The following is a 13,180-nucleotide window of genomic DNA, read 5'->3' on the forward strand; positions in this document are numbered from 1 at the left end:
GATGCTCTGAGGGTATGGATTTTTTGCACACTGTAAGGATTCTGTGACATATTACTACTTTGGATGTTAACCACATTGATCTGAAGTTCTCTGCTGTCACTTTTTGCTGGAGAATATCCAAAGCATGGACCTTTAATGAGGAACTAGAGCAGCACCAGCAACTGTCTACTCATATTCATATATTGCTCACAGGACAGAAGGGATGGTCTCAGAGTTCCAGCCTGTAGGAGAAGATACTCACAGCAAGAGTATACAGACACAGGATCAGATTCCTCAACATGACTAAGCAGTTGGGCCTCGGGAGATTAAGGCTTTAATGGTCATTCACTGCTGGTATCTGCAGCTTCTCTGAACAAGAAAATGGACAGTAAGCTAAAGAATTGGGATATTGGACAGGGAAAAGCATTGGCAAAGAGGAATGCTTTAAGGAGATTCTTAAAAAAATAGAGAGGCAGTGTTCAGGAAGGTAATTTGAAAGCGTAGTGTCTGGATGGCTGCAGGATGATGGTCAACACATTTGGTTGAAAGAAGATGCTAAAGTGGAGTCCATGAAGGCTTGCTGTAAGACTGGTAAGCGTACAAATAAAAGGGAATGATGAGATCTTCAAAGGACTTATATAAAATTCAAGACAGGGGAGCATTGTCACAGTCACTTGTGGAGGAACCAGAGTTGTGAATCACAGTTTTAGCAACTGATGGGCTGAGGCGAAATATGTTAGCAACAGTAAAATAAGGGCACTCTTAGTCATTAGAGAGAAAGTAGACTCAGCAACAAGTCTTAGCAATTTAGATACCAGAGTTGAAACAAATTAGTTCAGTTAGAGGTAGTGGTCAGGGTAGAGATGCAGACAGTGTTGACTACAAAGTTTATAGCTGACTAAAAGCATGGCTTTGTTTTACCACTGTCTAACTGAAGTTAATTGTAGCTCATAGTGAATGTTGCACAATACACCTTGAATTAGCCAACTCATAGCCAAAAATGGCCTGGCTTCCAAAGCAGTGGTGTCTGAAGGAGGCCCTCCAGCTTGGTAAGAACAGCAGCCCAATGTTCAGGTACGAGAGAGAGAGAGAGAGAAGCTGCTTGCATCTTATGCTACCCCATCTCAAACATGTTAAATTTTCAAATTAAAAATGGATTCAGTATCCAGGGCACAACCGTGGAAGGGAATCTCATAGAGGGCCTCAAAGTTAGCTAGGAACCAAGGCCAGAGGATCACCTCCAGATAACTTGTTTTGCCCCAATACCTCTGATGGTAAGTATAAGCTGTTAATTTCTCTTAATTTGGCTACTTGCCACCTACAGGTAGATAACCCATCCTTCTCAACCTCAGGAAATTGGCCCACGAATATTAGGAGGGTGGGGATGGGTGCCAGCATCACAGTTCCCCACCTTTGGCAAAGATGAGGGCACTGGGTAAAAACTCAGTCTTGTGTCATTGCATGATTATGGCTAATGGTCCACAGGTAGTGAGGGACAGGAAAGGACCAAAGAGATGGCCTTGGAGAACTCCAGGTCAGGATGAGCAACATCTGCTTGAAATGATCTGGTTGCACCCTAACTGGAAGCAAATGAGAGTTTAAATTGTATAGGAATAAGTCCCCTGCAGTTATGCTTGAGAGGGAATGTTGATGTGACAGAGATATTTCATTTCATTTGAGGTTGTCGCTCATAAGGAGATTTTCAATTGCTTTAAAAGCTAAGCAGATTTTGCTTAAGAATTCAAGGTGCAGAGCTGGATAACACACCAGGCCAAACAACATCAGAAGAGCAGGAAAGCTGATGTGTTGTGCCTAGACCCTTCTTCAGAAGAAATCTAGGCTCGAAACATCAGCCTTCCTGCTCCTCTGGTGCTGCTTGGCCTGCTGTGTTCATCCAGTTCTGCACCTTGTGATCTCAGATTCTCCAGCATCTGCAGCTCCTACTATCTCTGAAACAGATTTTGCTTAATGTGATTTTATACTTTATATACAAATAATGTTTTTGCTGTTTTTAGCTAGGAGTACTATTGCTTTAAAATATTTGTATTTCCAACAGAAATGCAGTTGGTTAGCAATTGGTAACCTTCACAGATGAATCAGTTTTTTTTACAGTTGTGTAACTTTGTTGCTACAAAATGTAGGAAAGGTTTTATGTTGAGATAAGATTTAATTAACTTTAAGCACTATTTGTCATGTGTTAAATAATCTGTTAACTGATGGGTTTGTGTACTTTAGTAAGCAAAGTTATAAAGACTTTGGGAAATATCAGTTATTCAAGCTTATTCCTCTTTGTACTGTTAACATTTGACTGTTTAACTAAGATTTCAAACCCATTCTAAATGTCCTTGGCCCTTTGAACCAATATTGTACTACGCATTTTCCTCTTTTGAGCCATTAAGTCTAGCTTATCTAACACTGTCGTGGATGCTTTATTCATTAAAGTATGTGTCACAAGATAAAGTGAAAGCTGAGCATATAAAAAAACATTTAGATGTCAGCTTTTATAACCGCATTAATCCCATCCAGACACATGATTGTTTTACATGAGCCATTATACACAAATAGTGACAGGTATATTCAAACCTTAGTTTTACATTTTGATAGGTAATATATTCAGTACACTTGCTAATTTTTGTTTTCAATCCTAGTTCAAGAATCCCCTTATTCTGTTACTTTTGGCTTCAGCTGTTGTTAGTCTCATCACTAAAGAAATTGAAGATGCAGTGAGCATAACACTGGTACGTATAAATGTTCACCCAATCAATTCTGTTAGTGAATATGATTTGGCACATTATTTTGACTTTGTATTTGTTGAGGGAAAGACAGGGAAATGGGTTGCAAATTTTCCGCAGAAAGGATATCAGATAAATTTATAAGTTGGAATTTAAAAGCAAAGTGTGTGTGCCAGCTTCTTTATTTAAAAGCAAAATTACGGGAAGAGGTTAAAATGTTATGGGCTAGGTATAGAAGTTATTTCTCCAAGGTGAAAATGCTTCACGATTTGCTTGCCTAATTTAACAACTGATAAAGATTTCAGCCTCATGTACTGGGCATTTAGCAGGGCTTTCTTTTTCCTATTGGCTTTTAGAATTAGGAACAAAATAAGGCCAGAACTTTAAAAGAAAATTCAGGATTTTAAGCAGCAAGCTGCTGGTGCAGAATTTTACCAGGATTCAAAAGATTAGAATATAGGTCCTAATGAGAAAATACAGACTAAAATTATTTGCTTTCAAAGCAAAGAGCAAGAATTTGGGGTCGCATGGTGGCTCAGTGGTTAGCAGTGCTACCTCATGACACTAGAGGACCCAGGTTCAATCTCACTCCTTGGGTGACTGTCTGTGTGGAGTTTGCACATTCTCCCTGTGGCTGTGTGGGTTTCCTCCAGATACTCTGGTTTTCTCCCATAGTCCAAAGATGAGCAGACTAGGTGGATTACCCATGCTAAATTGCCTATGTGTCAATTAGATGGCTTACAGGGGTCTGGGTGGGATGCTCTGAGGGTTGTTGGGCCAAAGGGCCTGTTCCCACAGTGTAGGGATTCTAAAGTCTGAATATTTTTTTCTAATGCAGTGAGTTCTTATGATCTGGAATTTGCTGATAAAAATGTGGAAGCAGAATATATAACTTCCAAGTGGAAATTAGGTAAATGTTTCAGGAAGAAACATTTGCAGAGTTGTGGGGAGAAGGCAGGCAATTAAGAGTAAGATGACAAAGTGTGAAGCTGGATGAACACAGCAGGCCAAGCAGCATCTTAGGAGCACAAAAGCTGATGTTTCAGGCCTAGACCCTTCATCAGCAGTTCCCATTATCTCTGAGGCAATTGAGAGTAAGTGGGTAACTGTAACAAAGAACTGGCACTGACAGTATGGGCTGAATGTACACTTTCTGTGCTTCATAATTATATGAATCTGTGTGATGACCATCTGATGTGGGGAAGCATTGTGCATTCATCTCTTTGTATTCCTTCATAAACCCATGTTATGCAGATTGAATTAAGTGAGTTTGATCAGAAATAATGCTCTGTGTTTGTTCATAGCCTGAGAAATAAAGCAGTTCATTGTTTCAATTCTGCCCTCATCTCATTAGTGAGTAAATAGTCCATCTATTGAGAGATATAGTGTCACACTTAAGAAGGGCTTATATGAAAAGGTTCTCTGACTGGTTTGTATATTAAGACAGTACATTGTTACATCTGCTGGCTCACACTTTGTGGTAAATAGATATTGGTCTGTGTGAGTCAACTTTGCAACATAAATAAGAGCAGATCTACTTACAGGAGTGACCATCCCAGAAATGCTGGAAATGCTGGAAAAGTACTTACATCAGCATCTATATTTGAGAAGAAGAGAGAAGTCAACATTTCAGGGATAAATCCTTCAGCAGGTTGCATACGAAATGTTTAGACCAACCAAGTTGGTCCCGATTCTCATGTTGATTTGGAATTCCTTTGGAGCTGATGTCCTGACGATGAAAATCCTTCAAGGGCATCCTGTACATAATGTGAAATTTTCAGCTGTGTCTTATGTTGAACATCAACTTTATTTTGGTCAGAGCACTTTTTTTAAGGAAGTACTTGTTTGTAAAAGTAGAAAATATATACAGCGGAATAAATATACTTGAAAAAAAGGAGCAAGGATGGGTTGCTACTTGGCCACTGCCTGTTACCGTTGGTTACAACATAATTAGACTTTTGGACTTAAATTGATTCAATGATATTATTAGAGATAAATTGTAAAATAAACCAGTTGGTTTTATTGTTGCTTGTCTAGGTTTACAGCAAAGCTGGCACTATCTTTGTTTTCCGTCCCTAAATTATCCTTAGAAAGTATTTTGCATTTTTGCTATTTGTAAATTTTGTGAATTTTCTCAAGATACCAATTTTGTCTGCTTTTATTTTCTCCTGGAGACCTTTGTTTATGAACATTGTAATGGAATTATGTTAGTATACTCTCATTTATGTGCACAAAAATACTGTACTATTTGCCTCCCAAGAATTGCATTTAAATCCAATCAATGCTTTCTTTTGGGTCTTACTGAAACAAAAAATAATTGGTAAAAGTGACATGAGAAATATTTTCAAACAGTGAGGGCTAAGTCTGGAATGTATTGTCTGGGTGTAGCATTTCTTCTCACCCTGAGGAGGACTTCCGTTGAAAACCAATTCAATTCAGGAACTGGCTGCTCTTTCCTCTTTCCCCAGCATGGTTCATAAACCTCAACATTGCTTTGTGCCAGCCTGATTTAAATATTTACCAGAAGTGTTTTACTTCTTCAAACTTGTGGAAAATGATAACAAGTGCTTGTGCATTGGCCTTTTTCTTTTCTTTACTTCCCGTCTTGCAAACATCTCAGCAGCAGAAGTACAGTACATGCTGATGCTTTCACTTCTAGTTGAGGTCCCAACACTTCTGAACTTTAATGCCTCCAATTCGATTCAGGAAATTTCAAAGAGGAGATCAATAACATGAAGAAACAAGTGAAAATGGTTCTTGGAAGAGTAGGTACCTCCACTGGGCCAACTCAGCGTTATTCATCTGTCACCTATCTGGCTGATGCTTTTTAAGCATCGGCGGTTAAGGCATGACCTTGTAGAGGTTTATTGAATCATGAGGGGCATGGACAAGGTGAATAACCAGGGTATTTTTCCTAGGGTAAGGAGTCCGAAACGAGGAGAAAGAGGTTTGAGGTAAGGGAGGAAAGGTTTAAAAGGGACCTTAGGGACAGCCTTTTCATACAGAGGGTGGTGCGTGTATGGAAGAAGCTGTCAGATCAAGTGGTGGAGGCTGGTACAATTATAACATTTAAAAGGCATCTGGATGGGTATATGAATTTGAAGGAGTTGGAGGGAAATGGGCCAAATGCTGGCAAATAGGACCAGGTTAATATAATATGTTGGGTTGGCATGGACGAGTTAGACTGAAGGTCTGTTTCTGTACTGAACAACTTTGTGATCCTGTGACTGCCTAGCTGCGACACCGAAAAAAAGTTGATTTATTATCATTTGCAAAATAGGAAGTGTTTTTAATACAACTTAGTAACCTAATGTCATTCATGTTATAGGCTATAATAATCGTTGTCACAGTTGCCTTTGTGCAGGTAAGGTATTTTTACTGTTTGTTCAGTAGAAACTTTTGTGAAATCAATTATTTTAAAATTTTGTGTTGTCTAGTAACCGTTTATTTTTTCAGGAGTATCGATCTGAGAAGTCTCTGCAAGAACTAGGCAAACTGATTCCTCCAGAATGTAACTGGTAGGTGCCACTATACCTTGAAATGCTTCATGAAGTGTGGGAGCAATCCTCCCTCTAGCTCGTAGGATGGAAAGTTAACAGGAGCTGCTAGAACTCAGCTGTTAGGAATCACAGTTGTAATTCCACGTGAGGGTGTAAATTGTGTTTCCAGTGCACTTGCGCCAAAGTTGGGCTACATGCCAGAAGCAGATGCATGGAAATAGTTGATGAGGAATCAAAAACAATTTGTTTTTGTGGTGTTTAAACCTTTATAGCTCAAAGGATGACATTAGTCTGCCTGTCTCCTCATTTTCAGCATTCGTGAAGGTAAGCTGGAGCATCTGTTAGCAAAGGAGCTTGTACTGGGTGACATCGTGTGCATTTCAGTTGGTGACCGAGTCCCTGCAGATGTCCGACTCTTTGAGGTTTGTCCTTTTGCATGTTTTTACCACTCTAGGTAAAGAAAAAGTTGCCATAGTCCCACATTATCGTAAGTAAGAGACAACTGGTGGTGAGGTAATTACAAGGGACAGGATAAATCATCAGCCAACTTTGGCCAACACTATTCATCATGCCAGCTACTGATGCATTGCCACTAACAAATAGCCTCTTTGGCCACAACAACATTAAATCCAAAAGTGATCTCCACCATGGATCCAGTCCATCATCTCCCAAGATAAATGATTGCTGCCAAAAAATAAATAGATTTTCTCAATAGTATTAACAGTACTTACGTATTAATGATAATACTAAATAAGATATATATGAATCTATAAATTTGAGGCGAGCAAAAAAATCCTTATTACCAGTGGCATAATGTTAAATGATAGCCTCATGGATAGAAGGCTGAATAATTAACATAAGACAGAGAGCTGGGATAAAGGGGCATTTTCAGGTTGGCAACCTGTGACTAGTGGAGTGCCACGGGGATCAGTGCTAGGACCACAGTTAATTATGATGTAAGTTAAATGACTTGGGTGAAGGAAGTGAATGGACGATGACCAACTTTGTAGATGAGTCCAAAGATGTGCAGGCTAGGTGAATTGGCCATGTTAAATTGCCCGTAGTGTTCAGGGGTGTGTGGGTTATAAGGGGATGGGTATGGGTGGGATGCTGCAAGGGGTGGTGTGGACTTGTTGGGCTGAAGGGCCTGTCTCCACACTGTAGGGAATCTAATCTAAACAAAAAGACACAAAAATAAACGGTATGGCGAGTGGTGAGGATGACACAAAGTCTGCAGAGAATAGATATAGAGGTTGGATGAGAGGGTAAATACTTGGCAGATGGAATATATTGCAAGGAAATGTGAGATTATATGCTTTGACAGGAAGAATGGAACTGGAAATTATTGAAATGGAGAGAGACTGCAGAAAGTTACAGAATAGAGGTATTTGGGAGTCCTTGTATGTGAATAACAAAAAGCTAGTTTCTAACTTCTGCAGGTAATAGGGAAGGCAAATGAAATATTGAATCTAATTTCAAAAAGAATGGAGTATGAAAATAAGGAAGTCTTGCTAAAACTACAAAGGCGCTAATTAGATCATACCTAGAATATCATAGGCAATGATATTCTGGCATGGAGAGGTTCACCAGGTTGATCCTGGACGCATGGGGGGAATGTCTTATGAGGATGGTTAAGTAAGTTGGGCCTGTACACATAAAAGTTGAGAAGAATGAATGGTGACATTATTGAATCACCTTAAATACTTAGGGTGCCTAACAGGGCAGATGAGGAGTGACTGTTTCCTCATTAAAAAGAGTCTAGGACCAGAGGACATAACCTCAGAGTAAGATGTTTTCCATTTAATATAGAAATGAGGAGGGTTTTTTTTTTCCTCTCTCAATAGGTAGTGATTCTGTAGAATTCTTCACTGCAGAGAACTTTAGAGGTTGGGTGGTTAAGAATATTCAAGGCTGAGATAGTTATATTTTTAATTGCTAAATGATGGGGGAAAAGGCAGAAATTTGGTATTGTAGAGTATCAGATCAGTCATGAGCTAAATAAATGGTAGAGAAGACTCAGTGGGCTGAATGGCTGACTTTGATTCACATGACCTATGGTCTTATAGCCTCATTTGATTATGGACTATAAGAATAATGCAGTGCTGTTCCAACATATTTCCTTGCGTTTTGCTGGTACTTTCCTGGAAACAAATGTTTTAGGAATTAATATAGGTTTTTTTTATTTGTAGTTGCAATACAAGTAAAAGAAGTGACCTGTGAATCAAGTAGATTTTAAAGATTAGTTGTTTGCATGGTGTGAATGTTAGGCGAAAGAATAGAAGATGTAGGTTGCTTAAGAAGCTTTCACTGCATTTGTAGAGTTGGAAACTTATGAGTAGTATTATATACACAGTTTCAGTTTTATTTGTCAACGCACATTCAGAACAAAGTTGATAGATGAGGGAAGTGCTGTAGATGTCATAAACATGGATTTCAGTAAGGCGTTTGACAAGGCTCCCCAATGGTAGGCTGATGGAGAAAGTGAAGTCACATGGGGTCCAGGGTGTACTAGCTAGATGGATAGAGAACTGACTGGCCAACAGGAGACAGAGAGTTGTAGGGGATGGGAGTTTCTCAAAATGGAGAACTGTGACCAGTGGTGTTCCACAGGGATCCATTTTGGGACCACTGTTGTTTGTGATATACATAAATGATCTGGAGGAAGTTATAGATGGTCTGATTAGCAAGTTTGCAGATGACACTAAGATTGGTGGCGTAGCAGATAATGAAGGGGACTGCTGGAGAATGCAGCAGAATATAGACAGATTGGAGAGTTGGGCGGAGAAATGGCAGATGTCGTTCAATCCAGGCAAATGCGAGGTGATGCCTTTTGGAAGACCCAATTCAAGAGTGAACTGTGCGGTAAATGGAAAAGCCTGGGGAAAATTGATACACAGAGAGATCTGGGTGTTCAGGTCCATTGTACCCTGAAGGTAGCGACGCATGTCAATAGAGTGGTCAAGAAGGCATACGGCATGCTTTCATTCTTTAGATGGGGTATTGAGTACAAGAGTTGGCCCGTCATGTTACAGTTGTGTAGGACTTTGGTTCACCCACATTTAGAGTACTGCGTACAGTTCTGGTCGCCACATTACCAAAAGAATGTGTATGCTTTGCAGAGGGTGCAGAGGAGGTTCACCAAGATGTTGCCTGGTATGGAGGCTGCTAGCTGTGAAGAGAAGTTGAGTATATTAGAATTATTTACATTAGAAAGACAGAGTTTGAGGGGGGACCTGATTGATGTCTACAAAATCATGATAGGTATATACAGGGTGGGTAGCTAAAAGCTTTTTCCCAGTGTTGAGGACTCAATTACTAAAGGTCACAATTTCAAGGAGAGAGGGGACAAGTTTAAGGGAGATATGTGTGGAAAGTTCCTCACACAGAGGGTGGTGGGTGCCTGGAACGCGTAGTGGAGGTGGTAGAGGCGGGCACGATAGCATCATTTAAGGTCTATCTAGACAGATACATGAATGGGCAGGGAGCAGAGAGATGCAGACCCTTGGAAAATAGGCAACAGATTTAGATAGAGGATCTGGATCGGCGCAGGCTTGGAGGGCCAAAGGGTCTGTTTGTGTGCTGTAATTTTCTTTGTTCTTTGTACTTCGTTCAAACACTAGTTAGTTATGCTTGCTTAAGTTACCAATGTATTGCCACAAACATCAGCCCTTTTTGTTTATTTAGTCCCAATTTTGCATCTGTTTACAAACCAGTTATTCATTAAATGGTGTAAAGGAAGAGTTTGTTCCTCTTTCAGCTACGAGTTGAGTACAATAGGCTCATAGAACAATGATTGTTGTACCGGGTAATAGTTTAAAATCAGAACACAGAGTTTTATGGTCAGTTTCACTGCGTCCTTTTGCTATGTGCCTTCCCTGGCCACTGGTACCTGCCCCTCCCAAAAAATATCAAGTGCTTGAGGAAATCTGAGATGGGTTTTTTGAGTCTCCTAAAGTCTTAATGTCACGTGCATTAGCAACTGAAAACCAGTGCAGGATTTTACAGCTCTCCACAGGTGTCTTTGCAAAAGGGTGAGGGGGTTTGTAAAGTATGGTGCGTGGACTGCACAAGCTGTCTCCCATTTTACAATAGAAATTGCCTGTGAAGCACTTTCCCCAATTCAGTGAGCATTTAAAGTGTCATTCTGCCGTATCTGTGGCCCAGGGGGTGGCTCAGCCAAAGTAGGTAAGTCAGCAGATTTTACTGGGCAGGATGGTATCAAAGTCCCTTGTTCCCACAAAGTCATCTCCAACTTCACCATCCCATGAGTAAGGCCTTACTGTCACTCCCATTAATTCTTCAGCACCCCACCTATCTTACCCACTCATTGGGACCTGCCAACCAAAATCCTGCATTTGTCCAGACTTTAATTCAGTCTGATTTCCAAAACATCCTTTTCTTTCACATTACGGCTATCATCCCAATAGGATCCACCATTCACAAGTAACAATTGGATTGGCTGGCAACATTCTAAAGCAGGGTTTCCTCCCCACATGGGCCAGGAGCCTATGCCTGAGGCGGCAGACACCCCACTGAGCAGAGCAGCTAGCTTTACACTTGGCGGAGTCTTGTGTGACTTCTTCATTGGGGGGACAACGTGGGGAACATGCTAATATAAGAAACTAAGAATTAGGTGCAGGAGGAGGCAATTCAGCCCCTGGAGCCTGCTTCACCATTTAAAATGATTATGGCTGATCAGCCACAACTCCAGTTTCCTGCTGATTCTCCATAACGCTTTCACCAAAAGCTAATTAAAAATCTCCCTATCTCCTCCTTAAATTTACTCAATGTTCCAACATCCACTACAGTCCCAAGTAGTGAATTCCACAGATTCACAACTCTTTGAAAGAAGTAATTTCTCGTCATCTCTACTTTAAATCTGCTACTATGACCTCTTATTCTAGTTATTGGCTCAGTGCTATTATCATAAAATCTTGATGTGTAAATGCATTTTCCATATCAATACTATTCAGAAAAACTGCGAAAGTGGGTAGTGACTGTGATGTTGTAAACCTTCAGACACTAATCCATTTGACGTATTCAGGTGATGTGTTACCTTCGTTCAACATAAAGTGGTTTGTGTTTGTTGACTAAATCTCCGATGGATTTGCTTCCAATTTACCGGAAGCTTTAACGTGCTAAATTATGGTAGATTTTCGTTGTTCTTCTCGGTTGCGCAAGTGTGTTGAATCAGTCGTGTTTTTATTGCTCATAATGTTGGTAATTGTTTTCATGACATTGAATTTCAGTTTTGTTTACACATGTAAGATTGCATTGTTAGCAGTGTTTCTTTAATGGTATCAGAGAAGGTCATTTTAAAGAAATTGTATGTTCAAATCCAAACCTTTTCTGATATGGAGACATAGAGTCATACACAGTGGAAACATACTCTTTGGTCCAACTAATCCACATCAACCATGTTCCCAAACTAAACTTGTCCTGGCATGTAACCCCCTCCAAACCTGTCCTATTTGTGAAATTATCCAAATCTCTTTTAAACGTTGTACCTACATCCATCACTTCCATTGGCAGTTCATTCCACACACTGACCACTCTTTGTGCCCACCATGCCCTTCCCAAATCTTTTTCCTCTGAGAATAAAAATACATCCCCTGGTTCTTAACTCCTCCCACCTTAGGGAAGAAAACCTTTGCTATTCACCTTATCGATGCCCTTTCATTATTTTATAAACCTCTAAAAGTATGTTGACGTTTTGTTTAAAAGGAATTACTTTTCAAAGCCAAAGCTTCCTGCAAAAATTAAATAAAAAGTCTATTCCACTGTTTTGCTCATTCCTATACTCCTTTCACTTGAAGACTTAAATTTTACTAATTAAATACTCAGTGCATATCATGAGACTGTGATGCTATGTTATGCTCATGTTGCTCCTTTCATAGTCTCAGAATAACACAGCATGGAAGGAGGCCATTTGAACCTTTAAGTCTGTGTTGACTGTTTTAAAAAGAAATAAAGTGCATCCTACTCCCTTGCCCATGTCCTGACAATTTATTTTCCTATTAATTTTTGAGGGCCTTGGAATTGATTCTATCATCTTTATTAAGTAGCGAATTCCAAATTTTAATCACTCATTTCATAAGAAAAGTTTCTGTCCATGTCATCTCTGGTTTTGCCAATCAACTCAAATGTGTGCCCTTGCTAATGTACCCTTCAGCTGTTGGAAATAATTTATCTTTATTTTTACTGTCTAAGTGTTTCATGATTTTAAATGCTTCTAATTCCCAGGAAAATTAGTTTGGAAGGCTAAACAGAAGATGATTGATTAGAGTGGGGATTTGAGGGAGAAGGGTGGCTAGCAGGAAAGCTGAAGGGCAAAGTATGAGAGAGGACAGAAAAGTAAGGACATAGCTCAGTGACAGGTGCTAAATGGGAGAGAAAGGTCTCAGAGGAGTCAAGATAAATAGCAGGAATGGAATAATACACTTTAGTCTGGTGGCAGCCAAAATGCACACACACAAATAGTAATTGCAATGTCACAATGCATAATTAAATAAATGCCTTTGGTTTTATTTAGATTTTTAATCTAATTTACAGTACACGTCTTTAAAAAAAACCTGTTGTTTAAGGTGCGTAAGTGAAACTTGAAAGGGTTCAGTAAAGATTTACAAGAATGTTGCTGGAATTGGAGAGTTCGAGCTGTAGGGAGAGGCTGAATGGGCTGGGGCTGTGTTCCTTGGAGCATCATATGCTGAGGAGTGACCTTATAGAGGTGTATAAAATCATGAGAGGCATGGTTAAGGTAACTAATCAAGATCTTTTCCCCAGGGTAGGGGAATCCAAAACTGGTGGGCATAGGTTTCAGGTGAGAGGGGCAAGATTTAAAAAACGACCTAACAGGGAACATTTTCATGCAGAGAATGGTGAATACACAGAATGAGCTGCCAGAGGAATTGGTGGAGGCTGGTACAATTACAACATTTAAGAGGCATCTGGATGTCTGTCTGAACAGGA

The 13,180-nt window shown here is 39.9% G+C and overlaps 1 protein-coding gene across 6 annotated transcripts in view; it reads left to right on the plus strand.

Moving 5' to 3' along the window:
- Positions 1-13,180, plus strand: part of LOC125459753 (calcium-transporting ATPase type 2C member 2-like) — a 108,737-nt gene that overhangs the window by 27,592 nt on the left and 67,965 nt on the right. For 5 of the 6 annotated variants that reach the window (XM_048546558.2, XM_048546561.2, XM_048546560.2 and 2 more), the window contains exons 4-7: positions 2,628-2,717; positions 6,040-6,075; positions 6,168-6,229; positions 6,525-6,633. In XM_048546558.2, the coding sequence (XP_048402515.1) occupies positions 2,628-2,717; positions 6,040-6,075; positions 6,168-6,229; positions 6,525-6,633 (297 nt within the window). Of the gene's footprint in view, positions 1-2,627; positions 2,718-6,039; positions 6,076-6,167; positions 6,230-6,524; positions 6,634-12,859; positions 12,969-13,180 lie in introns of those variants that run through there. The other variant, XM_059651752.1, reaches the window with a different exon arrangement.

This window comes from Stegostoma tigrinum, chromosome 16 (assembly GCF_030684315.1).
Source record: "Stegostoma tigrinum isolate sSteTig4 chromosome 16, sSteTig4.hap1, whole genome shotgun sequence".
NCBI classification, from domain to species: Eukaryota; Metazoa; Chordata; class Chondrichthyes; order Orectolobiformes; family Stegostomatidae; genus Stegostoma; species Stegostoma tigrinum.